This window comes from Notolepis coatsorum (assembly GCF_963971535.1).
Source record: "Notolepis coatsorum genome assembly, chromosome: 8".
In the NCBI taxonomy this organism is placed as follows: Eukaryota; Metazoa; Chordata; class Actinopteri; order Aulopiformes; family Paralepididae; genus Notolepis; species Notolepis coatsorum.
Genome location: NC_140172.1, coordinates 25,289,493 through 25,316,305, shown reverse-complemented (window position 1 = coordinate 25,316,305; position 26,813 = coordinate 25,289,493). Strand labels below are relative to the sequence as shown.

The 26,813-nt window shown below is 42.1% G+C and overlaps 1 protein-coding gene across 1 annotated transcript in view; it reads left to right on the top strand.

Annotated features, from left to right (window-relative positions):
• Window positions 1-650: 650 nt before the first annotated feature.
• The window catches only part of LOC311233362 (scavenger receptor cysteine-rich domain-containing group B protein), a gene marked incomplete at both ends in the record, with an annotated part of 61,267 nt that continues 35,104 nt past the window's right edge, over window positions 651-26,813 (top strand). The window contains 4 exons of the mRNA XM_084320338.1: window positions 651-1,248; window positions 1,343-1,860; window positions 11,747-12,083; window positions 13,161-13,223. Of these exons, the coding sequence (XP_084176464.1) occupies window positions 651-1,248; window positions 1,343-1,860; window positions 11,747-12,083; window positions 13,161-13,223 (1,516 nt within the window). The remainder of the gene's footprint in view (window positions 1,249-1,342; window positions 1,861-11,746; window positions 12,084-13,160; window positions 13,224-26,813) is intronic.

Sequence of the window (26,813 nt, the reverse complement as noted above, 5' to 3'; positions counted from 1 at the left end):
GCACTCACTTCCTCTCCCATTACGAAAAGCAGTACCATTAGCATGTCTGCGCTGTCCTTTCAGCACCACAATTGATCAGAAGTTAGAAACTATACTGGTATTGTCTGTGCTATTCTTCCCTAGCTTGTCACGTGATTTAGATTACGCGCAAAATTCAGATAGCGGGCAGGAAGTGAAAAGCAGACGAGATGAGATGGAGACGAAGCGCGGAAAAGCCCTAACTGTGCTAGTTTAGACAATATTACGAGACAAAATGTATAAACAGAAAGTCACAACATAAAAAGTCCCTCCATGCCCTCGCCCCCCAATACCTGTCTGATCTCCTCCACCAGCACACTCCATCCCGGAACCTACGATCCTCTGATCTGGGTCTCCTCTTCATCCCTCGCACCAGGTTGCGGACTTTCGGTGACAGAGCCTTCAGTGTGGCGTCCCCTACCCTCTGGAACTCTCTCCCCCCTGAAATCTGCAACGCCCCAACCCTGGACACCTTCAAAACTGCTCTCAAAACACACCTCTTCACCAAGGCTTTTCCCCATTAGTTAGTTTAGATTAGATTAGGTTCATCAGTGCTGGGATATATCAAGCACTGCATAGACTCTGTCACCGTGGACAAACGTATCCGGGTCTATCCCAATACGAAGCCGTGGATGACGGGAGAGGTGCAGCATCTGCTCAGAGAGAGGGACACTGCCTTCAGGTCTGGTGATAAGGAGCTATACAGCACTGCCAGAGCCAACCTGAAGCGAGGTATCAAGAGGTCCAAGACCGACTACAAGGGGAAGATCGAGGACTGCTTCCAGAGCAACAACACCAGACAGGTATGGCAGGGGGTCCAACAGATGACCAACTACAAACCCAGCCACTCCTCAGCCAACGAGGGTGACCCTCAGCTGGCAGAGGAGCTGAACTCCTTCTTCGCACGATTCGAGGCGAGGCCGACAAAAACATCCACACTGCACATCAACGCCACCCCCGAGGCGGTGCCGACAGAAGCAGCCTCACCACACTCACCAGCCCTCAGCAGCATCATCCTCACGGAGCACGAGGTGAGACGCACACTGAAGGGAGTGAACCCTAGGAAAGCGGCGGGGCCGGACGGGGTCGTGGGACGGGTGCTGAAAGACTGCGCTGACCAGCTGACAGGGGTCTTCACTAAGATCTTCAACCAGTCCCTGTCCCAGACCATCGTCCCACCCTGCCTGAAAACCTCCATAATTATCCCAGTCCCAAAGAAGAACTCCATCAGTTGCCTGAACGACTACCGCCCAGTCGCACTCACCTCCCTACCTATGAAGGTCTTTGAAAAGACACATCATCTCTAGCCTCCCACCCGGACTAGACCCCCACCAGTTCGCCTACAGAGCCAACAGGTCCACGGAGGATGCCATCGCCACGACTCTCCACTCTACCCTGTCCCATCTGGAGAGAGCGGGGGGCTACGCACGGCTGGTCTTCGTGGACTTTAGCTCTGCATTTAATACCATCCTGCCTGACAGACTAGTGCCCAAACTCATGGATCTTGGACTAAACCATCCCCTCTGCCGGTGGTCCAAGGACTTCCTCTCTGACCGCCCCCAGAGGGTCAGGATAGGCCCCCACACCTCCACAGCCATCAGCCTCAGCACTGGATCCCCCCAGGGCTGCATGCTGAGTCCCCTTTTCTACTCTATTTACACACACGACTTCACCGCAGTCCACCCCAGCAACACCATCATCAAGTTCGCTGACGACACCACCGTGGTGGGCTGCATCACAAAAGGCGACAAGACCGCGTACCGCGATGAAGTAGAGCAGCTGTTAGCCCTGTGCAAAGATAACGACCTACAGCTGAATAAGCTAAAGACCCAGGAGATGATCGTGGACTACAGGAGGAAGAAGACCGACATACAGCCCCTGTACATCGACGGGGGATGTGTGGAGAGAGTCTCGGTCATCAAGTTCCTGGGTGTCCACCTGGAGGATGACCTGACCTGGAGAACCAACACCACGGCGATAGTGAAAAAGGCACAGCAGAGACTCTACTTCCTGAGAGTACTGAGAAACTACCACCTCAGACAAGACCTGCTTGTGTCTTTTTACTGCTGCTCCGTGGAAAGCATCCTCACCTACTGCATCAATGTGTGGTTCCTCAGCTGCACAGCCGCAGAGAGGAGGGCGCTCCAGAGGGTCGTCAACTCGGCCCCGAAGATTATCGGCTGCCCCCTCCCCTCACTGGAGGGACTATACGGCTCCCGCTGCCTTGGAAAAGCAGTGAAAATACTAAAGGACCCACACCACCCGGGCAACAAACACTTTGTACGGCTGCGCTCGGGCAGGCGTTTCAGCGTCATGCCCACCCGGACAAACAGACTGAAGTTTAATTTTAATCCCAGGGCCATATGTGCACTAAACTCAGCTAAATTTTAAAACAACAGTCTCCCTTGCACCCCCCCCCCCCCCCCCCCCCCACGCACACACAACATTAAGGGATAGTGCAATTATAATTATCTTTTACACCCCCCTGTTTATATTAATGTTATTTATGCCTTACTCCTATCTCGTTATTGCTGCTGGCATGCACTTTAACTACCACACTACAGAAGGTTAACCCTTTCACTACCACACGTAGTGAAAGGGTTAACCTTCTGCAGTGTGGTAGTGAAAGGTTAACCGTCTGTAGTGTGGAAGTGAAAGGGTTAACCGTCTGTAGTGTGGTAGTGAAAGAGTTAACCGTCTGTAGTGGTAGTGAAAGGTTAACCATCTGTAGTGTGGTAATGAAAGGGTTAACCGTCTGTAGTGTGGTAGTGAAAGGTTAACCGTCTGTAGCGTGGTAGTGAAAGGGTTAACCTTCTGTAGTGTGGTAGTGAAACGGTTAACCTTCTGTAGTGTGGTAGTGAAAGTGTTAACCCTTTGTCGTGTGGCAGTGAAAGGGTTAACCTTCTGTATTGTCGCAGAGAATGGGTTAACCCTTTGGTAGTGTGGTAGTGAAAGAGTTATGATGCGTTATAAAAAACGAGTCCCCTAAACATTTACTCAAGCACTAGTAATTCATGCAAGTAGGCTACTCAATCTGGGAAAACATTACTCGCGCCCATTCCTACTCTCAACGTTAAGTTAGGGTGGTTTACTTAACGTTACTAAGCTAACCACTCTCAAGGCCCGGTGAGATGCCTGGGTCTGCGGTCAATACCACTCACTGGCATATCATCTTTGGAGGCTGGATGATGAACGGGCTCGGCTTTACACCAACGATGCACTTTGGCTCATTGCCACCACACATATGATGACAGTATAACGTTTTGGTAAAGTCAAGAGCAGGGGTGTAAAAAGTACCCAGATTTTTTTTTTTTTTTTTTATCCACTTTTTCTCCCATTTTCTATGTTTCTCCCATCCCAATTTTCATATCGTCCAATTCAACCCTCCCCTGTTTTCGAACGTTGTTTCTTGCCTCCCACAAGCCGGCTGCAATGTGGACTAAGTCATACAGTACATACTGTAGCACGAGTCCCCTCCGATACTCGAGGTAACAGCCGTCGCATCTTTTCACCTGCGCGGCTCGATCTTTCAGCGTCGGGGGTCTGGGCTTTGGAGGGGCCCCGCCCCCGTCGCTTCTTGATTCTACTGCGCAGGCGCACCAACCGACCTGTAGGAGTCGCTGTCCACAACGCCCGATCCCCACCCTTCAGTTTCCCTCCCCGTAATACGGCCAATGTGTATTACTGTGGACAACCAGCTAAACTGAAAGCAATGTGGAGAGCGGGGCTCGAACAGGAGGCATCCTGTTCGAGCCCAGTCTCTAGCATTCGTTGCGAGCGCCTTGCTCACTGCACCACGTAGCCGCCCACCCAGAAATTATACTTAAGTGAAAGTATGGGTACCGTCTCAAAATCATACTCAAGTAAAAGTCAGAGTATCTGGCTAAAAACACACTTGAGTAAAAGTAAAAAAGTTTCTACTTTTAAATGCACTTAAGTATTAAAAAGTAAAAGTAAAAACTTTTGTTCTGACCGTCTATTCTTCTGATAGCAGGTGTTTAATCAAAGATCCCCGCTTTCTAGTCTTGCACAAGGACCAATCAGCAAGGGTATGGGCGGGTTCATTTTCCATTGATGGGGATTTGATTGGCTGTTTTTAAATAAAGTGCGGCCACAGGATTAATAACGTTAATGTTAGTTCGGCCAGAGAAACAAATATACTAATTCAAATTGTTGGACCTGTGAGATTTGTACTTTGTAGGTCTGCATTTTAAATGTAAGGAGTAAAAGTACAAGTACACAAACATAATAATACTCGAGTAAAGTACAAATCCCCAAAAACAGTACTTAAGTATTGTACAATTACTCAAGTACAATTACTCAAGTACTTTACACCCCTGGTCAAGAGGCAGATGGAGTTTAATTACAGCCAGCAAGAAAATTATGTTTTTTCCGTGTGTGTTGCAGTACCGTGATCACTGCCTGACCACCAGCTGCAGTTTGCGTCACAGCTGCACAGTGACGTGATGTCATCTGCAAACAACCTATTGCTCTTACACACATTGCACCCTCTCTCAGTGTCTGCGCTCTCCTTTCAGCACCACAATTACACTAGCACCCTCTCTCATTTGGAGAACAGTACTGTTAGCATGTTGGCACTGTCCTTTCATCACCACAATTACACTAGCACCCTCTCTCAGAACAGTACTGTTAGCATGTTGGCACTGTCCTTTCATCACCACAATTACACTAGCACCCGCTCTCATTTGGAGAACAGTACTGTTAGCATGTTGGCGCTGTCCTTTCAGCACCACAATTACACTAGCACCCGCTCTCATTTGGAGAACAGTACTGTTAGCATGTTGGCTTTCAGGACCACAATTGCATTCATGACCAGAAGTTAGAACTAGTACTGGTATTTTCTGTGCTATTTTTTCATTGGCTGAACACTTGGGCTGAGCCCACCCCTGGCCATACTGTAGCTACTGCCGGCCTCGGTCCTAGCCCTAGAGTTACCCAATAATTAATTTTAGGGACAGATAATAATAATAATAATAATAATAATAATAATAATAATAATAATAATAATAATAATAATAATAATAATAATAATAATAATAATAATAATAATAATAATAATAATAATAATAATAATAATAATAATAATAATAATAATAATAATAATAATAATAATAATAATACATCTATTTTATATAGCGCTTTTCCAGGTGCTCAAAGACGCTTCACATGGGCAGGAGAGACAAACTATGGCAAAACAAAAAAACAGAACAAAACAGAACAAAAATAATACATGACAAAATAAAATAAAACCGACAGAATTAGAGGTCAAAAGCAAGATTGAAAAGGTGGGTTTTGAGGGCTGATTTAAAAGATGTCAGGGTGTTTGCATCACGGATATGGCTGGGGAGGGCATTCCAGAGGGAGGGGGCAGCAGCAGCAAAGGCCCTGTCGCCCCAGGTCCGGAGCTTGGTCGTGGGAGGTGTTAGGAGGTTGGCATCTGCAGACCTAAGGCGACGGGTGGGCGTGTGACGGTGGAGGAGGTCGGACAGGTAGGGAGGGGCAAGGTTGTTGAGGGCTTTAAATGTGATGAGTAGTATTGTAAAATGTATCCTGTATTTGATTGGAAGCCAGTGGAGGTCGTGGAGGACAGGGGTGATGTGATCAGAGCGACGGGTGGAGGTGAGCATTCGGCAGTTTTGGACATATTGGAGTTTATTGAGAATAGTGTTTGGTGAGCCGTAGAGGATGCTGTTGCAGTAATCTAGTCTTGATGATATGAATGCATGAACCAGTGTTTCAGCAGCGGAGAGTGATAGGGAGGGGCGAAGACGAGCAACGTTCCGGAGGTGATAGAAGGCAGATTTGGTTATGTGGTTCACATGGGGGAGGAAAGAAAGGGTGGAGTCCAGGATGATGCCAAGGTTACGGACGTGAGTGGAGGGGGTGACAATGGTACCATCAATATTTAGGGTGAAATCCTGGGTGTGGCTGGTGAGGGACAGATGGGTTTGTTAAGCATAGATGACTTTTGTTGGAAGGCTGAGCATAGCATAGTAGTGTATGGTGGTGTATCTTGGTGGTGCTGCTTGGACTGGGGGTAGTAGAAGGGGCAGACCTGGGACAAGCTCTATTGTTGAACCTTCTGGAGGTGTTGTGGAGCTAACTCAATGGAATCTGTGACGGGAGGAGCCCACGTGATAACCTCAGAGGAAAGAGAGGAAAGCAACAGTTGTGATTGGAGGAATTAAGAAAAGAGGGTGGGGTTTGAGATAGATCAATTGGTCTGGTGTTCCACACCAATATAGCACACAGCAGCCAGCACCCCCTCAAACTTTCTCTTTTACACCTAAACAATTCACCAAACATGTGTTTCACCCAAATACAACACTTCTTAGCTCACACAACCTTGTTATAACCAAGGGATTTGCTTCAAATATAATGTTTTCATGCTTATATCACTAGATGTATCAACTTATAAAAGGTTCACGTTAGCATTTCATGTTAGCTGTTCCTGGATGACACGTGTGGTTTGCATCCCTTTGCGTCACACAAGTGGCTCAGATTTTGAGGAAGTACAGAGAAGCTCTCACCCTCCAGTGGAAGAATGAAAAAAGGGCACTCTGGAGACAAGTTCTGCACAAATAACGTGCTGTATAGTCAAAGTCATGCCTCCAAGAGGAGTTGACTCATTTATGTGTGGAGGAGACCTTTAAACATTGTACCCAACGCAGCTCACTACGTCAATCTATCAGTCTGAGTGGCATAGAGTGAACTAGGCCGGAAACGGACAGGTCCAGCAAAAAACATAATCGACACAAAAGCATAGAATACTTTGATTCGGGCGGCTGGGTGGCGCAGCGGACACTGTGCTTGTCACCAACGCAAGAGACACCGGTCTCGAATCCGGCTGTCAGCATTGCCTCCGGCTTGGGCCGGCCGTCATACTAGCTCATTTTGCAGAGCCATCGGGAGGGGAGTCGAAGGGTGGTAGTCTGGTCGTTGTAAACAGCGACTCCTACAGGTCGGTCAGGGCGCCTGCACAGCAAAGACAGGAAAATGGCGGGGGCAGTGTGAGCCTCCCACACGTTACTCCTCACCAATGAGAGTCCGCGCTGGCAGGTGAAAAGATGTGACTGGCTGCCTCCACATATATCGGAGGGGACATGTGATGCAAGGCTTCTATCCTCCCTACGACCGGCCAGTGGGGGGCACATGCGAGCAACGATCAGGACAGGGGAGGGAGAATTGGCACGAGAGGAAATTGGGATGGGAGAAAAATCACAGAAAAAGGGGGAGAAAAAGTAGATACAAAATAAATAATACTTTGATTCAAAGTAAAACTGTATTGGAGATTGAATCACACCCATGGCGTTATTTTAATGATCAGAATCTGTATGGTTACCTGGTCATTTGCTCTCAAAATAACAACTCAAAATGTTCTCACAGGAATGTGCAAACATATTTCTGTTATGACTGCCTTGCGGCTGCGCTACATGGGCTAAATAGGCTTCCTGTTGCGTTTCAAGCTGGGTCTAGGGTTACAGGAAAATAGATATAGTAGATATAGAGTACAGTAACCATGGAGGGAGGGCCAAGAACCTCCTTTCAACAAATAATTTGACCAAAGTCTGTCTCTCTCTCTCTCTCTCTCTCTCTCTCTCTCTCTCTCTCTCTCTCTCTCTCTCTCTCTCTCTCTCTCTCTCCCTCTCCCTCAGACTCCCCCCTCCTTCCAGTTTCAGCCAATAGCGTGCAGGCCTCCAACAAGACACATTCTCAAGGTAGGCATGCGATGGTGTCCCTGCCAGCTATTACCACCTCTATCACACACCTCCTGCACAGACACCCATGTCCAGCAAAAACACACCTACATCCAAGGCAATTCTCAGCAGCCGGCCAAGTGTCTGGGACAGAGGAAGAGAGAGCGGTGTGTGCCTGGGGCTTTTCTAAACAAGGTCACTTCCACAGCTCTCCATTTCCCTAATCCCCTCAATTACTTATATGCTATGCTCTCTCTCTCTCTCTCTCTCTCTCTCTCTCTCTCTCTCTCTCTCTCTCTCTCTCTCTCTCTCTCTCTCTCTCTCTCTCTCTCTCTCTCTCTGATCCAAGGAGTCACATGGCTTATTTGGTTCCTTAAATTTGAAAGGATTAGACCCATTCCAAAAGGATTCTTCTCGCTATCAACTATCATTATGTTCAGAGCTAATGTTAATCTAGTCTCCTCATCTCATTATTCTCCAGACAGTAACACATGCGACCGTGATGTTCCTGAAACAGTGGGTCTTTTATGTGCCTTTGTTGGGCTTTGATTTATTAATTTCCGTTTGGCTGTTTCGTGGCAAGTGCACGACAAGCCGGGAACCAAAGAGGCTCTAACTTTACAGAGTAAAGCATGAGAAATGTTGGCACGACGACACATCTTCTCTCTTATCTCCCCGTTGAAATGAAAACGTGATCTTTCTCAGAGATCCCCGATCAAGGATCGTATTTCATGATGTTTTCAAAGGAAATGTGGCCTCTCACAGGTCTCTCTCTCTCTCTCTCTCTCCGCATTTGATTTGATTTGATCTTTATTTATCTCGAACAACCATAAACGCACAAACTTGAAAAAAAAATAAAAATAAAATAAAATACAAATAAAATAAAATATATCTTCCTAGACATGGAAGCAATTGTAAACATAGCTCAAGACAAATGGTTTTGTTCGAGAATGGACAGTAAGAAGCAAAGCTTATCTGGTCCTGCCCCTTCCTTACAATATCATATTAATATATAATAAGTTATCTATCAATATCAAAAAATAATATACTTTTTTTATATATCTTTTATTGGTGAAACATAGGTGGTACAGAGAAGCAAAGGTTGATTATCAATATATAACATATCACCATGATTCTTTTTTGCTTTTATGGGACATGACGAAACACGGACAGGATCGAAAACAGGCAAAAAGAAAGCAAATAAATAAAATAAAATAAAAATAATAATAGTGATAATAATAATAAATAACCAGGATAAAATATACAGTGGGGCGGAGTTTACAACAGAGTATCTAAAGTGCTCACCTCAGAGAAGGAGTATTTCTTTAGGATCAATATTTCTTTAGGATCAGTCAGGGTCAAGGGATGTGATAGTGTTTATGAATGTGATTAGAGGTTGCCATCTATCGTAAAAATTGGCAATTGAGCCTCTTAGAGAGAGTACTTTACCTTTTCTGATGAAAGATATGACATCAAGTCCTTGAGCCAGGAGGTGGTGGACGGTGGGCTTGGGCTTTTCCAGTGCAGGAGGATACGTCTACGGCAGACCTGGGCATTGTACGGCCCGCGGGCCAGATCCGGCCCGCGGGATGATTCTGACCGGCCCGCGAAAGATTACATGATAATAAAAAAAAATAAAAAAATAAATAAAAAAAAATATTATTTTTTAATATATTTTTTTTTTTTTTTTTTTTACTTTTTTTTTTTCATGTCAACGTTCACACGCACAGTATACGCTTAGGAGACATGCTCAGAAGATGTTGGTTCTCTTTGGATCCACCTACATATGTGAACAGACATTCTCAGTCATGACGTTTACCAAGTCCAGGTACAGATCCTCTCTCACTGATGAACATCTGGCAGCTGTGCTTCGCATCTCCACCTCAGACATGCAACCTGACTTTGATGGACTTGTTAAAGCTCAACAGAGACTGGATTTCTCACACTGAATGAAAAAAAAAGAACTGAAGAACACTAAAATGTGGAAATATAACAAGTGAAATGGGACACTTGATATTTTCTTTTCTTTTTTTTGCACAGTTCTGAAAACATTAAATGTTTAATATAGGCATGTAAAGTAAAAAAGGCTACAAAACGGGGACACTTTTCTTTACACAGTTCAGTGACATGTCTTGTTTATTTTTGCTATAAGATGATGTGATGTCTTTAGAAAGCTAAGAAAATCCTTGTTTCAATAGTATATGAAACTCAAAATGCCCTTTGTTATTAATGTTTCACATTTTGTTTATCATTTTGGAAATAAATTCTATTTGAATTAATTATATTTTTGAAAGCTAACCTCACCTTTTAATTGCCAAATAATAACATACACTCTTACCAGGGGTCAAAACAATGCCATTTACTGCTTTTTATATAGAAATAAAATTTATATTATGCATAATTGAGTTTGGAATTTTGGCCCGGCCCCCCAACATATTTTCAGTTGCTCATTCGGCCCCCCGGGAAAAATAATTGCCCACCCCTGGTCTACGGGCTATGAGTGAGGCGAAGGCTACAACGTCTAGTTCCTTCCTGGAGAAACCAGCAGGTGTGAGGGGCACCCCAACGATGGCTACCAAGGGGCATGGCTCTAGGTTGATGTTTAGGGCTTTGCCTAGCGTGTCGAAAAAACAAGACCAGAACTCAGCCAGCTTGGGGCAGGAGAAGAACATATGGGTGCGATTGGCAGGTGACAGGCCACACCTGTCACAGATCGTGTCTGGAAAAAGGTTGCTAAGTCTAGCTTTTGTCAAATGGACCCTGTGCAAGATCTTGAACTGAATTAGACTTAGACAAGCACACGATGATGTATTATTGACCGTAAAGACTGCCTCGTCCCACTGTCCATCAGCCAGGTCAAGCTCAAGCTCCGCTTCCCATTTACCTCTAACTCCTGCAAGCGAGAACACTTCCAGTGATGATATGAGATCATATAGAGTCGAGATCTCGCCTTGTGCCTTGGGAAGAGAGAGTATCTTGTTAATCACTGAGCCTGTTGGGGACTCAGGAAAAGGTACAAGGTGGGTACGAGCGTAGTCGCGGGCCTGAACATAACGGAATAGGTGAGAATGGGGTAAGTTAAACTTAGCTTGGAGATCTTCGAAAGAGGCAAATGAGCCCTCTAGATATAAGTCTAAAAAAACGGGTCAAACCTCTCTCTCTCCATAGGTTAAAAGCTGTATCTGAGCTGGAAGGTTTAAATAGGTGATTGTTGCAGATGGGGCTGTGCGGGGAAGCTGTCTTAAGCCTAAAGTGTTTTCTAAACTGGTTCCAGATTTTCAGTGTGGAAAGTACTACCGGGTTTTTTATGTGATCAGGACAACGAGAGGTCAGGGGGGCACAGACAAGCGCCATCAAAGATGACGGACATGCAGAGTGGCTCTCCATTATACACCAGTTGAGATTAGGGAAATTGTACCATTTTTGAATTCTCTGAAGGTTTGCTGCCCAGTAGTAGTGTAGAAGGTTGGGCAGTGCAAGACCACCTTCACTTTTGTTTTTCTGGAGAAGCGCTCTGTGTGCCCTTGGACTCTTGCCCGCCCAGATAAAAGTAGAAATAGTTTTGTCTAACATTTGAAAAAATTATTTAGGTAAGAACACCGGGAGGGATTGGAAAAGAAACAAAAATATAATAAAAAAATTATAATATACCTATCCACTACAGCAAAAGATAAATAAATAATTACAAAAATACTAGTTCACATTATTTTCAAGCTCCTCTAACTTATACTTGTCCAAGAATTCCTGTTTATATCTGCATTTAAACATTTCAATAGTACTTGTTTTTATTGCTACATCAAGGCCATTCCAAATGGATAACCACAAACTGAGATGCACTTGCTTTTGAGAGTAGTACGGACAATAGGTTGTTTTAAATTCAATTCCCCTCTTAGATTATAACCCCCATCTCTGCCCATGAAGATTTTTTGTATGTTGCCCGGGACTATATTTTGTGTTACTTTAAGCATGAATTGTGCAGTTTTGAATTTAACCAAATCTTAAAATTTCAGAGTTTGACTTTTAACAAATTCATCCCCAAACCAGTGCAACTGGTGAACGGCCGCACCAGGTGCGAGGGGCGCGTGGAGGTGCGCCACAACGACACGTGGGGCACGGTGTGCGACGACGACTGGGACATGGTGGACGCCAACGTGGTGTGCCGGCAGCTGGACTGCGGCCTGGCCGAGGCGGTGGGCAGCAGCTCCCGGTTCGGCCAGGGCTCCGGGCCCATCCTGCTGGACAACGTGGACTGCAGGGGCGTGGAGACGGAGCTGGGCCAGTGTGGCAGTCTGGGCTGGGGGGTCCACAACTGCTACCACTACGAGGACGTGGCCGTCACCTGTAAAGGTAAACAGGCTACTAGGAGGACTACTGAGTCGGCCGCCGGGAGGAATAGCCACAGTCTATGAAAAAGGGAATAACGGTGTCTCTCTATTCAATGATGACTGTTGAATAGAGACATCAATGATGTCCTAATACTAACCTACACTGTAGCACTCGGCACTTTGATGAACAGGTTAACCTTCTGTAGTGTGTGGTAGTGAAAGGGTGAAAATTAAAACGTCTGGATGTCATTTTTGCCAAATCAGCATGGCTATGAGTGTTAGAGCGGGATCCACAAAGAATGGATTGCACCGAACAAGTTGCACCCTTAAAATGCATTATGAATTGAAAATGGGGGACCCTGATGTAAACAAGACGAAAGTCTTTCTCTGGTCTGCATCCCCTTAACAATTGTGTGTATTGAGCCGTACTGTATTGTACCCATTCTGCAATCTGTTAATAAAATGTTCAATCAATCAATCACCGCACAAGGTCGGGAAACCGTTGTCGACTTGAATCAACAAATCTGTACAATTATGTTTCCCACATGATGCAGTCGTGCAGAAAGACCTCTTCACACGTTGCGTTTACCAGCTATGTTATCGTTCTTCAGGAAATGACTCATTCAGGATGGAAGAAAGAATAGAAAAGGACTAATGGACCTTGGTCAACTAAGACGAAAGTGACCTAATCATTATGAGGGCGCAGCCCTAGTTTACAAACCATAGTCATTTATTGGGCTGAAGACTTATTTCCAATCTAAAATGCACTTATTGCCTGAGCCTTTCATACAAGGACTGACATCATTATCACCATACACCAGATTTACATCATTTTACAGTAATATACACACTGGAATAAGAAAATACCTACTAATTTATTCACCATCTAAACTTGTAGTGTATGTCTTGAAGAGTGTGACTTACAGATGGAATGTGATTAAAAATAATTTGCATAATGTTGAGCCTGCACCTCGATCTTTCCTTCTTTGTACTTTGAATTGAGTATCTCCAGCCTGCCTTCTTCATGTCCAATAGATCACAATAGTAAAGTGTAAAGTAAATGATTAAAACTCCTGTGTTATTTCTCTCCTGCTGGCAGGCACAGCTGTGCCACATTCAAGAGGGGAGCCTACCACACCATCCAAGAGAAACTCAGGTCTAAGTAAGTCATCACAACTTTTTATCCATCCCCATATAATTATTAATTCTGGGGTATAATGGGCGGCTGGGTGGCGCAGCGGTCTAAGCGCTCGTCACCAACGCGTGAGACACCGGTATCGAATCCGGCTGTCAGCGTTGCCTCCGGCTTGGGCCGGGGGTCGATGGGTGGTAATCTCGTCGTTGTAAAAAACAGCGACTCCTACAGGTCGGTCAGGGGCGCCTACACAGCAAGGACAGGAGATGTCGAGGGTAGTGTGACCTTCCACACGTTACACCTCACCAATGAGAGTCCGTGCTGGCAGGTGAAAAGAAGTGGCTGGCTGACTCTGCATGTATCAGAGGGGACATGCGATAGATTCTTCAACCCTCCCTACGACCGACCAGTGGGGGGCACATGCGAGCAACGATCAAGACAGGCGAGGGGGGAATAGACCTATCTCAAACCCTGCCCTCTTTTCTTGATCCTCCAATCACAAGTGTCACTTACCTCGGACAAACAAACACTTGTGATTGGAGGATCAAGTAAAGAGGGCAGGGTTTGAGATAGGTCCATTGGCATGACTAAATTGGGATGGGAGAAAAACTGAAAAAGAAGGAGAAAAAGTGGATAAAAAAATAATTCTGGGGTATTATCTGACTGTTTCAGTGGCCATTGCATTATTTTCGGTATTTGGAAGATTAACCCTTTCACTACCACACTACAGACGGTTAACCATCTGTAGTGTGGTAGTGAAAGGGTTAACCTTATGTATTGTGGTTGTGAAAGGGTTAACCCTTTGTCGTGTGACAGTGAAAGGGTTAACCTTCTGTATTGTGGTAGTGAAAGGTTAACCTTCTGTATTGTGGTTGTGAAAGGGTTAACCCTTTGTCGTGTGACAGTGAAAGGGTTAACCTTCTGTATTGTGGTAGTGAAAGTGTTAACCTTCTGTATTGTCACAGTGAAAGGGTTAACCCTTTGGTAGTGTGTGGTAGTGAAAGGGTTAAAGTACCTCATCTTCCGCCAAGATGCATCTGGGTTTTGAGACAAATGTAAAAAATATTAATACTGAACATTTCATTCAAGATTTAACTGCCATAAATTGGGACTAATACCTTTTTTGAGGATGCATGGGACTTCTTTGACAGAGTTTATTAATTGTGTTATAGACCAACATGCCCCCTGGACAACAATTAAGGTTAAGGGTAGACATTTACTTTGGATTAATGGTGATCTTGGAAGTCTCTTTGAACAGATAAAGCCTGGGGGAAATGTAGATTGACAAAGGACTCTGTTGATTGGAATGAATATAAGCGTTTAAGGAATATATGTACATTGTACAACCAAAACAAGTGAAAAAAGTAGTAGAACGCGCTCACCTCACTAGACTTGACACTGGGTGCTGTAACCTCTAATAATATCATACATAAAAATAGTGAAACAATGTCCAGGCACGCACTCCAGGTTTTTCAAAATGTATTGGCAGCCTGTAATCATGACGTTTCGGTGTGAACACACCTTCTTCAGAATGGCTTGCATGAAGCATGAAGGGTAAGTGACCCTAGTATATACAAGACAAACAGGAAGTGACAACATAGGAAGTGACAACACATTCCCACAAGAGATCTACAAAAAAGTACAAAATACCACTTACAAGCACAACCTTTTCAGAATATGTAAATCAAAAAGAAGCGTGTAAATAAAAAAAAAAACAAGTAAATCACAAAGGTATATATCTATATATATTTATATATATTTTATACAGAGTAGGCCTACATCTTAAACTCATGACCCATATAAGCCATCTTTCAATTATAAATATAAAGAATGATAAATGAAAATAAATAATAAACAATCGAATGAAATGAAATAATCAAATGAAACAGGTCAAAACATTTTCCTCATTGAGGCCTCTAGGCTCTAAACAATCCAGATAATGAATATAAAAGCATTCCCTTTGTAGCAAGAGCCTGTCTCTGTCGCCGCCTCTTGGTGGTCTCAAGACCTGCTCTATACCCATGTATTTTAAGCCAGAAATATCATGTCCTAACTTATTAAAGTGCCTTGCAACTGAAGACTTCTCGTAATTTCTTCTTATAGAACATTTGCGCTCAGAAATTCTATTTTTAAAACGTCTTCTTGTTTTTCCAACATAGTAAAGGTTGCAAGGACATTTAAGCAAGTAAACCACAAAATCAGAATGACAGGTAATCCGGCCTCTAACAGCGATACTCCTAGTACTTGGTTGTAAATAAAATGTCTCTTTAATCATGCCATGACATTGGGTATAAGACAAACATGGAAAATTGCCATTTGGAATATTAGCCATAAAATGGGTAAATCTTTTGGGAAAATCTGTTTTAACTAACTGGTCCCTTAAGTTAGGTTGCCGTTTGTAGAAGTATTTGGGTGGTTCCTGGAACACACCTCCGATCTTAGGATCTGACTTTAAAATGTACCAGTATTTGTTCACAATATCACGCATATCTCTAGAAATAGGGCTGAAGGTGGACACCAATGCTACTGAGTTGCTTTTTACTTTGTCTTTATGTGTAAAAATGGATTGTCTGTTTATCTGTTTAGTTTTAATAAGAGAATTCTCAATAAGGGCCTCACTATATCCTCTAGATCTAAAGTTCTGACAAAGCTCCTTGGCTTGTGTATCAAAAATGTCATCTGTATTACAGATACGTTTATATCTCAAAATCTGACTAAATGGAAGGCTCCTCTTGAGCTCTGGTGGGTGATAACTGCTATAATGGAGAAACGAATTTCGATCAGTCTCTTTTTTGAAAACTTCGGTATGGACAATATTGTCTCTCTTTTTCACCAATACATAGAGGAATACATCATAATTCATAGTAAACTTAATAGTTTCTCTCTGAGAGTTGAGAAACAAGTGGAACTCTTCCAGAGCCTCTTTAGTGCCTGACCATACAAAAAATAAATCATCAATATACCTCCAATAGGCTTTAATGTGTCCAACATATGGATTATTATTGAAAATACATTCAGACTCAAACTTCGACATAAAACAGTTGGCCATATTAACCGCTACCGGGCTGCCCATAGCTAGGCCTCTTTTCTGTAAATAATATTGATCCTGAAAACGAAGATAATTCTTATTAAGGACTTCCTGAGTCAATGATATTAATGCCTCAGTAGAGGGATGTAGCTCTATTCTCTGATCCAAATAATATCTACATGCACTTCAATATTCAATACATCAATATGTGGGATGCTAGGATATAAACTAGAAACATCCATAGTACACAAAATATCGGTAGCTTCTATACTGCACATACAGCTTACTTAGAAAGTCGGTAGTGTCCTTTAAATAACCAGGTTGTGCTGCAGCCAATTCTTTAAGGTGTGAGTCAACAAATTTTGAGATAGGTTCTGTAAGTGACCCGATACCAGCCACAATAGGTCGACCTGGTGGGTTATGAAGATCCTTGTGAATTTTGGGCAAAGTGTAAATAATAGGTCTTACTAGGTTATCATTCACCATGAACTTAAATTCCTTCTCAGAAATATCATCCTCCTTAACACTTTGATTGCCCAAGCTTAATTCCTTTTTACCTCCTTGAATGCCCAGGGCCACTTCAATGTTAACGTTAATATCGCCTAATCGATGTTTTAAATTATGGCTATGTGTCTAATCTCCCCGTCGCTTATCAAAGACTCATTTTCCAGTCAACATTGTCGTAGCAGATTGTTTTTTTATCGCTTCATTTCAGTTTTCTAGCATTTTGAAAATCACTCGTTTGCATGATAATCGCCTTTTACTGGAATATTCTAGAACGTTGTCATTGTTCGGCCTATTTATGAATCGTTTTCTGTACACCAGATTATCTAACTGCATCAATTCCTTAAGTGCTAGTCTCTCTGACTCAAGCAGATTAGGGAATAATCTAGTTTCATAACTTTTCTCACATAGAAGCATAACTTCATCCTCAACTAGTCTACAAAATGTGTCAACTGATGCATGATTAATCTGTGGAGTGAACGTGCTACGAGGCTTGAACAGTGTTTTAAATGGTCTATCAGCCGTGTCCAATGAACTGACTTCTGGCAGCACTGCTTCCAGGAGTAGAATAAACAATATTTTTGTCGACATCTCTAGAATAAAAAGCTTTAAGCTTAATGTTCCTAAAAAACTTAAACAATTTAACCTTTGTAGTGAAACCGTTCACCTTACGAGATGGTACAAAAGAAAGTCCTTTTGACAGTAGTTTACATTGGGAGTCATGAGGTCTACCTCTGAAATGTTGACTATGTTTGCCACCTCCCCCTGCGTCTTCGGGTTGGAAGCTCTCTTGCCTCGTCGGGTCTTCCTGTGCCTCCTCTCCCTGGTAGGGGAGGAGAGGAGCCTGGCTGAAAAACCTTCCGGCTCCTCGTGTAAGGGCCGAACCTTTCAGGTCCTGGTTGTGTCTCATCTGAGCTCCGAGCAGAGGAGGAAGAGCCAGGATAGGGCCGAGCCCCAGCCTGGTGTGCTTGCCTGCGCATACGTGTGTGTATGAAAATCTGTGAAAGCCAAGGGTAAACCCTATTGGATTCATAGTCCTGCGTGTCTCTCCGGCGTTTAGCCTGTTTATGTTGCTCAATGTCACGTTTATATTGTACAAATTTTGCTGCACAAGCCTCCTTAATGGCCTGCAGTTCCTCTGTGGGGATCGACTCACACATGTCAACCTCCAGTACAGTGATCTCCTTGCGTAAACTGTCGAGCTTTGTGCTTTCATTTTCGATAATTAAAAGCATCAGATCTAAGGAACACTTATTCAGAATAGTACACCAAGTATCACAAAAAGCAGGGTTCTCTCGACCCAATGTGGGTTCCTTAATGATACGCAAACCTCTAGGAATGATGCTGTCCTTCCAGTACTGTGACAGTGTGGTGCCGTGCAATAAGGAACGAGTCTCTCTCTGTCTCAGGCGCAACAGAGAACTGGACATGGCGAGGCTCCCTCTTGTAGTATGGGAGCCAGTCTCTGAAGGGGGAAACAGACCGCAAATCCGTGTAGAGTCCTCATTGGAAAATGCGAAGGTCTTGCCGGCAGCCATTTTGTAGAGGCCGAAAAGGACAGAACAATTCGCCCTTGTGGGCATAAAAAAGTATATAATAGAGGGAGCCGCGTAACAAGTGAAAAAAGTAGTAGAACGCGCTCACCTCACTAGACTTGACACTGGGTGCTGTAACCTCTAATATCATACATAAAAATAGGGAAACAATGTCCAGGCACGCACTCCAGGTTTTTCCAAATTTATTGGCAGCCTGTAATCATGACGTTTCGGTGTGAACACACCTTCTTCAGAATGGCTTGCATGAAGCATGAAGGGTAAGTGACCCTAGTATATACAAGACAAACAGGAAGTGACAACATAGGAAATGACAACACATTCCCACAAGAGTTCTACAAAAAAGTACAAAATACCACTTACAAGCACAACCTTTTCAGAATATGTAAATAAAAAAGAAGCGTGTAAATCTCGTAAGGTGGGCGGTTTCACTACAAAGGTTGAATTGTTTAAGTTTTTTAGGAACATTAAGCTTAAAGCTTTTTATTCTAGAGATGTCGACAAAAATATTGTTTATTCTACTCCTGGAAGCACAGTGCTGCCAGAAGTCAGTTCATTGGACATGGCTGATAGACCATTTAAAACACTGTTCAAGCCTTGTAGCACGTTCACTCCACAGACACATTTTGTAGACTAGTTGAGGATGAAGTTATGCTTCTATGTGAGAAAAGTAATGAAACTAGATTATTCCCTAATCTGCTTGAGTCAGAGAGACTAGCAGTTAAGGAATTGATGCAGTTAGATAATCTGGTGTACAGGAAGGCCGATAAAGGCTCTGCCTTAGTGGTGCAGAATAAGAGTTCCTATGTTGCTGAAATAAATAGACAATTAGCAGACACAGATGTGTATATTCCTTTAAGCACAGATCCAACTGTTCGGTTCTCTTTTGAGATCAAAGACGTTCTAAAGCGCCTTCTTAAGGAGGGTGATATTTCTGAGAAGGAATTAAAGTTCATGGTGAATGATAACCCAGTAAGACCTATTATTTACACTTTGCCCAAAATTCACAAGGATCTTCATAACCCACCTGGTCGACCTATTGTGGCTGGTATCGGGTCACTTACAGAACCTCAAAATTTGTTGACTCACACCCAGGGAACAAAATATCTACACGCCATTCGCCAAATGCGTGTAGATTTACCGTCTGGCGGCTAAAAATAATAGTCTGCCCGCCAGCTGGCGTGTAGTTCATATCGATACTCTTATTTTGAAAATTTTATATTTTTATATATTTGCATATATAAACATAACATTCTGAAAACTTGCAATATATTTTTTCTTAGTTTATATGTACATAACAAACTGGGAAAGTTTCATAGTGATATCTATTCAAATATTGTTTGCCTATTAGGGGGTACTACACTGTACTACACTGTTTGTAGCCTGTGTGTAGTTCTGTTCAGTTCAATAACATCATTATTATTATTATTATTATTATTATTATTATTATTATTCAGTTATCAGGCATGTGTTTAGGTTGTCTATTACTAATGGTTTGATTAGGTATTGTGTTTGTAAATATCTGTTTAAAAAAAAAAGTGTGGCATTTTACAATACAGAACGTTGAAGGCGTTTTCCCAAAAATGAGTTTTAAGAGTTTTTCCTCATACTCTGAGCCAGAAATATCCACTTCAGTAACACTCACATACACCAAACCTTCCAGTTCTATTCATATCTATGTTCTGAAGGTATTTACAGAAGGGTTTGTTGATATCGCATTCATACCCTGATTTATATCACATTTTATTCCTAAAAACATGGTGAAATATGGAATTTTACCATAAAAATTGACTGAATGGAGTATTTTCTGATTTATGGAGTGATAAAAAGAGATATCCAAAATCCCCTCTGTAATAACCTTTGGCTCTAATATGTCAACAAAATGAAACTATAATTTTGAAAATGGCTTTATCCAATGTTCAGATTTCTGTCCTGGAATTATATGCAAATTATTGCATATTTAAGTAGATCATGCCTCATTTGCATATTTAAACATACAATTTCAGAAAACTTGTAATACAAAAAAGTATTGTCCTAATATAAGTAATCAACTGGGGAAGTTTCATTGTGATATCTATTAGTTAATTTTTTTTACCCTATTCACCTGTAGTGTCTCGCCTTAAAGGACACTACCGACTTTCTAAGTAAGCTGTATGAGTGCAGTATAGAAGCTACAGATATTTTGTGTACTATGGATGTTTCTAGTTTATATCCTAGCATCCCACATATTGATGGGTTAAGTGCATGTAGATATTATTTGGATCAGAGAATAGAGCTACATCCCTCTACTGAGGCATTAATATCATTGACTCAGGAAGTCCTTAATAAGAATAATTTTTGTTTTCAGGATCAATATTATTTACAGAAAAGAGGCCTAGATATGGGCAGCCCGGTAGCGGTTAATATGGCCAACTGTTTTATGTCGAAGTTTGAGTCTGAATGTATTTTCAATAATAATCCATATGTTGGACACATTAAAGCCTATTGGAGGTATATTGATGATTTATTTTTTGTATGGTCAGGCACTAAAGAGGCTCTGGAAGAGTTCCACTTGTTTCTCAACTCTCAGAGAGAGACTATTAAGTTTACTATGAATTATGATTCACATTCCATAGCATTCCTCGATGTATTAGTGAAAAAGAGAGACAATATTATCCATACCGAAGTTTTCAAAAAAGAGACTGATCGAAATTCGTTTCTCCATTATAGCAGTTATCACCCACCAGAGCTCAAGAGGAGCCTTCCATTTAGTCAGATTTTGAGATATAAACGTATCTGTAATACAGATGACATTTTTGATACACAAGCCAAGGAGCTTTGTCAGAACTTTAGATCTAGAGGATATAGTGAGGCCCTTATTGAGAATTCTCTTAATAAAACTAAACAGATAAACAGACAATCCCTTTTTACACATAAAGACAAAGTAAAAAGCAACTCAGTAGCATTGGTGTCCACCTTCAGCCCTATTTCTAGAGATATGCGTGATATTGTGAACAAATACTGGTACATTTTAAAGTCAGAGTCAGATCGGAGGTGTGTTCCAGGAACCACCCAAATACTTCTACAAACGGCAACCTAACCTAAGGGACCAGTTAGTTAAAACAGATTTTCCCAAAAAATTTACCCATTTTATGGCTAATATTCCAAATGGCAATTTTCCATGTTTGTCTTATACCCAATGTCATGGCATGATTAAAGAGACATTTTATTTACAACCAAGTACAGGTAGGAGTATCGCTGTTAGAGGCCGGATCACCTGTAATTCTGATTTTGTGGTTTACTTGCTTAAATGTCCTTGCAACCTTTACTATGTTGGAAAAACAAGAAGTCGTTTTAAAAATCGAATTTCTGAGCACAAATGTTCTATAAGAAGAAATGACGAGAAGTCTTCAGTTGCAAGGCACTTTAATAAGTTAGGACATGATATTTCTGGCTTAAAATACATGGGTATAGAGCAGGTCTTGAGACCACCAAGAGGCAGCGACAGAGACAGGCTCTTGCTACAAAGGGAATGCTTTTATATTCATTATCTGGATTGTTTAGAGCCTAGAGGCCTCAATGAGGAAAATGTTTTGACCTGTTTCATTTGATTATTTCATTTCATTCAATTGTTTATTATTTATTTTCATTTATCATTCTTTATATTTATAATTGAAAGATGGCTTATATGGGTCATGAGTTTAAGATGTAGGCCTACTCTGTATAATATATATATAAATATATATAGATATATCCCTTTGTGATTTACATGTTTCTTTTTTATTTACACGCTTCTTTTTGATTTACATATTCTGAAAAGGTTGTGCTTGTAAGTGGTATTTTGTACTTTTTTGTAGATCTCTTGTGGGAATGTGTTGTCACTTCCTACAGTATGTTGGCACTTCCTGTTTGTCTTGTATATACTAGGGTCACTGACACTTACCCTTCATGCTTCATGCAAGCCATTCTGAAGAAGGTGTGTTCACACCGAAACGTCATGATTACAGGCTGCCAATAAATTTGGAAAAACCTGGAGTGCGTGCCTGGACATTGGGTCTCATTCCCGAAAATGTTTCTAAAACTTTGACCAGTCACCTGGTTCTTTTAGCGTTTATCGCTTTTTTCTTCGCATTCATACTTGGTCAAGTTCGACCGACAGAAGCAGGCTGAAAGGGTTCAGATGGGGGGGAAAGACACTCTGGGAAAGGCACGGCTGCCGTCCGGGATTCGAACGCGCTCAGCCCCAGATCCGCGCGAGCGCGGTTGTCCACGGCGCTGAAATAGCACTCGCGGTACGTGGTGAGCTACTGGAGCTCCCTCCCGAAAATGTTTCAAAGATATATTCTGGAAGACTTATCTTGGAACCACTGAGACATAATCAATGACAAGTCCTGAATGTGCTGGTAATATGTCTTAAGTGGCTGAAAAGGTCGCACAAATTATATGATCTGATATCTGCTTGGAGAATGGCATTCTATCTTAAACTCGAAAACGCGTTCCCGTTCAGGTCATTTGCATACAAAACAACGCCTCCAGAGCTCCTTATAAGGCAACTAGTGACGCAGCTGTGTGCAAATGGAATGGCGGAAGTGCTTTGCGAGTCTTGCGAGCCGCGTGATTACGAAACCTAGTGTCAGTCAGTGCCAATCAGAGAGCGTCTCCGAGAAATGTGGCTAGGTTTCGTAATCATGCTTGCGTGCCATCAAAACTAGATTAGATTAATGTATTGGCATCATATACAGCTTGTGGTACACCTGCCGCAGCACGCGCACACACACACACACACGCGCGCGTGCAGTACTGTATATGAATGAATGAATGAAATATAATATATATAGCCTACGGCGGGCGTAATGAATGAACGCAGTATGGCTAATTATTCCATAATTAAGCCTATAGGCTACTGTTCATTCGTAGGCGCACACAAGACTTGTTATGGAATGTTAATGCAGTCTATTTCCACCGATTAGCTTTAGTTCTTATTTATTTATCCACTGTCATTTCAGTGTTGGTGTATAGGCTATATAGTGTATTTCAATATAAGTTTAATTGATTAATGATATGTTCGAAGGAATGCATGTTTATAGCTATATCAACCCCCTCCAATGTACAGTAAATGACCAAGTATGGTTTCGTCAATATTCCAATGTACAGTTTTGCTTGTACAGTGTAAGTCTATCCCCCACCCACCCCTCCTACCCAACCTCCTCCAACAGTTTCTACGTCAAATGTACTCTCTTTTCTGGACTCTTTTTGTATCACAAACAGTACTGTATTTGCAAATCTGGTATGTCATAAATGTATAGATGTAGCAGTACTGTCTATCTGTGTCGTGTGTGTCATATATGTTATGATGAATTGAAAATGGGGGACCCTGATGTAAACAAGACGAAATTCTTTCTCTGGTCTGCATCCCCTTATGTAATTGAGCTGTACTGTACTGTACCCATTCTGCAATCTGTTAATAAAGTTTTCAATCAATCAATCAATCAATCAAACAAAGGTCTGTCCCATTGTATACCAATCAATGGGATACATTGCATGTTGACCTGCATTCTTTCAAATGTATATAATTAATCATTAAAACAGATGTGTAACAAATAAGAAATACAAATTCCACAGAAGGCATTCAATTATTATTATTTTCAATCATCATCATCATTAGGTGGCTTCTTCGTTCCAAAGGTTGCCTATCACTCTCCAACCCATTCTGTCCCCACTTCTTCTCTCCAACTCTGTGACTCTGCCTCTCACTCCGCTCCAATCACAGACGTCGTCTACCCAGCCTTTTCTTGGTCTTCCACTTCCTCTCTTTCCATCCACCTTCCCCATCACCACCTTCTTGAACATCTCCCCGCTGGATCCTCTCAGAACATGCCCGCACAACTCCATCTTTCTCTTTTTCAACCTCTCCAGCAGCTGTCCTCCTTGCATATCCGCTCTTCTCAGTACCTCCTCATTCTTGATCTTATCCTGCCATGTTATCTTCAGCATCTTCCTCAGCGTCCACATTTCAAAAGAGTCTATCATCCTCTTTGCCTCTTCATTCAGCGTCCATGCTTCTGCTCCGTATGAAAAGACTGACATAACATACGTTTCCAAAATCCTGGTCTTCGTTTTCCAACTTATGTTTCTTCTCAATAATTCTTTATGGTTCCAGAATGCGCCCTTTGCAATTCCGGTTCTTCTCTTAATGTCCATGTTAGCTCTTCCACCTTCACTGATCCAGCTTCCAAGGTACATGTACTCCTTCACTTGTTCAAGTTTTTTACAAACAGTTCCTGGTGTTTTTTCAATGATCATTACTTTAGTTTTCTTTGTGTTTAGCGACATTCCATAGTTTTTGCATTCGACATTCAGCTTATTCATCATGTCCTGTAGATCTTCTTGACAGTTACAGACTATAGCAGTGTCATCCGCGTATCTTATATTGGTGATGTTCTCTTCGCCAAGTTTTACTCCTTTCCCTCTTCTCAGACCTTTTTTCATCAGTGATTCACTGTACATATTAAAGAGTACAGGGGACAAGATGCATCCTTGTCTTACACCCTTCTCCACGGGAAGTCTCTTGATTTCTCCTTTCCTATTCTAACATTAGCCTTCTGCCTCCAGTATAAGTTGGCAATTATTCTTCGGTCAGAAACTGGTATTTTGAATTCTTCCATTGTTCTCATCAATGTTGTATGTTCAACTCTGTCGAAGGCCTTCGTGAAATCGATTTTTCACCAATGATTCTGAGTTGGCAGATTGCATCTCTTGTTCCTTTTCCTTTGCGAAAACCCATTTGGCTGATGTTCAATTATGGGTTCTATTCTGTTCTTGATGATTTTCAGGAGTACTTTTGATGCATGAGATATCAAACTGATAGTCCTGTAATTGTTGCATTCTGTGGCTCTTCCGGTCTTTGGGATCAGAATGAACATTGATTTTAGGAAATCATTTGGAATATTTCCTGAGTTATAGATGTTGTTTACCAGTTTCACAAGGAGCTCGATGCATCTGTCACCAGAGTTCTTAATCAGTTCAGCAGGGATCTCATCCTCGCCGGGCGATCTGTCCGTGGCCAGTGACTTCACAGCCTCTTCAACTTCTTTTTTCGTGATCTGGACTTTTTCTATCTCTTCTAGACTAATTCCTGTGTCTGATGTTCTGTTCTGGTCTTTGTATAGTGTTTCCACATACTCTGCCCATCTATTGATTATTTCCTTCTCGTCAAGGGGCAGTTTTCCTTCTTTGTCTCTGACACCTTGGTTTTTTTTTTCCTCTTCCTTGTTAGTTGTTGGATCTTGTTGTACATGAGAGAGTTGTGCTTCTTGTCTAGATCTTCACAATAATTGCATAATTGTGTTTGAATATCTGAGTAATTAAAGTAATTATACATTTGTCCAAAATAGCTGGTTCAGATATGGTTAAGCAGCTGCCCTGTGATCAGATGAATCCATATTATTTATTTTTCCGACATCAAATGCGTAATTTCTTATCATACAAATATTGTCATATTTATTTTAATTTTGATTAAGTAATTAATTCCAAGGAGGCCTGTAGCGTTGACGTGAAGGAATCACTATGAGAACACAGTCTGTCAAGTTATAATGACATTTTAAATTAGTCAATCAATCATGAGATTTGATCGTGGCTGAGAGCAGATTTAAGTGTGCTCCTCAGCACTCTTAAATCTGCTCTCAGCCACGATCAAATCTGATCTCAGGAAAATTTGGGGACTCCCACTCCCAGCCCTAATATGTCTTAAATGGGCCGAAATCTGGCTAAGACGAAATTTTTTGTCGTAACTTCGTTCGGGAATGAGACCCATTGTTTCCCTATTTTTATGTACAACCAAAACAAGAAATGCTAAATGGAATTATTATAAAGACTAGCCAATGATTTGAATAACCCTCAACTGTTTTGGAACAGAATCAACAGTATTAACCAATAAATCCACGAAAGGCCCTACTACTAATAATATTATAGTTAATAATTACATTATTAATAATACCTCTGTAATTGTAAAAAGTCAAAGTAAAATCTTCAGATTGATCCTGATATTTTTATTGAATAACTCTAAATGTGTACAGTAGCCCCTCCTCCTTTAGAAGAAAACGGCCAGTTGATGTTCAGCATGTGTGATGTAAGCTCAGGCAGTGATGCTGGTCCAGGTGGTGTGTGATGTAAGCTCAGGCAGTGATGCTGGTCCAGGTGTGATGTAAGCTCAGGCAGTGATGCTGGTCCAGGTGGTGTGTGATGTAAGCTCAGGCAGTGATGCTGGTCCAGGTGGTGTGTGATGTAAGCTCAGGCAGTGATGCTGGTCCAGGTGGTGTGTGATGTAAGCTCAGGCAGTGATGCTGGTCCAGGTGGTGTGTGATGTAAGCTCAGGCAGTGATGCTGGTCCAGGTGGTTTGTGATTAGGGATGTTCGATATTGGCTTTTTTACCGATATCCGATATACCGATATTGTCCAACTCTTAATTTCCGATACCGATATCAACCGATACCGATATATTTCCCCCCCCCCCAAAAAACGGAATAATTTCAGGTAATTAACATTACATATCT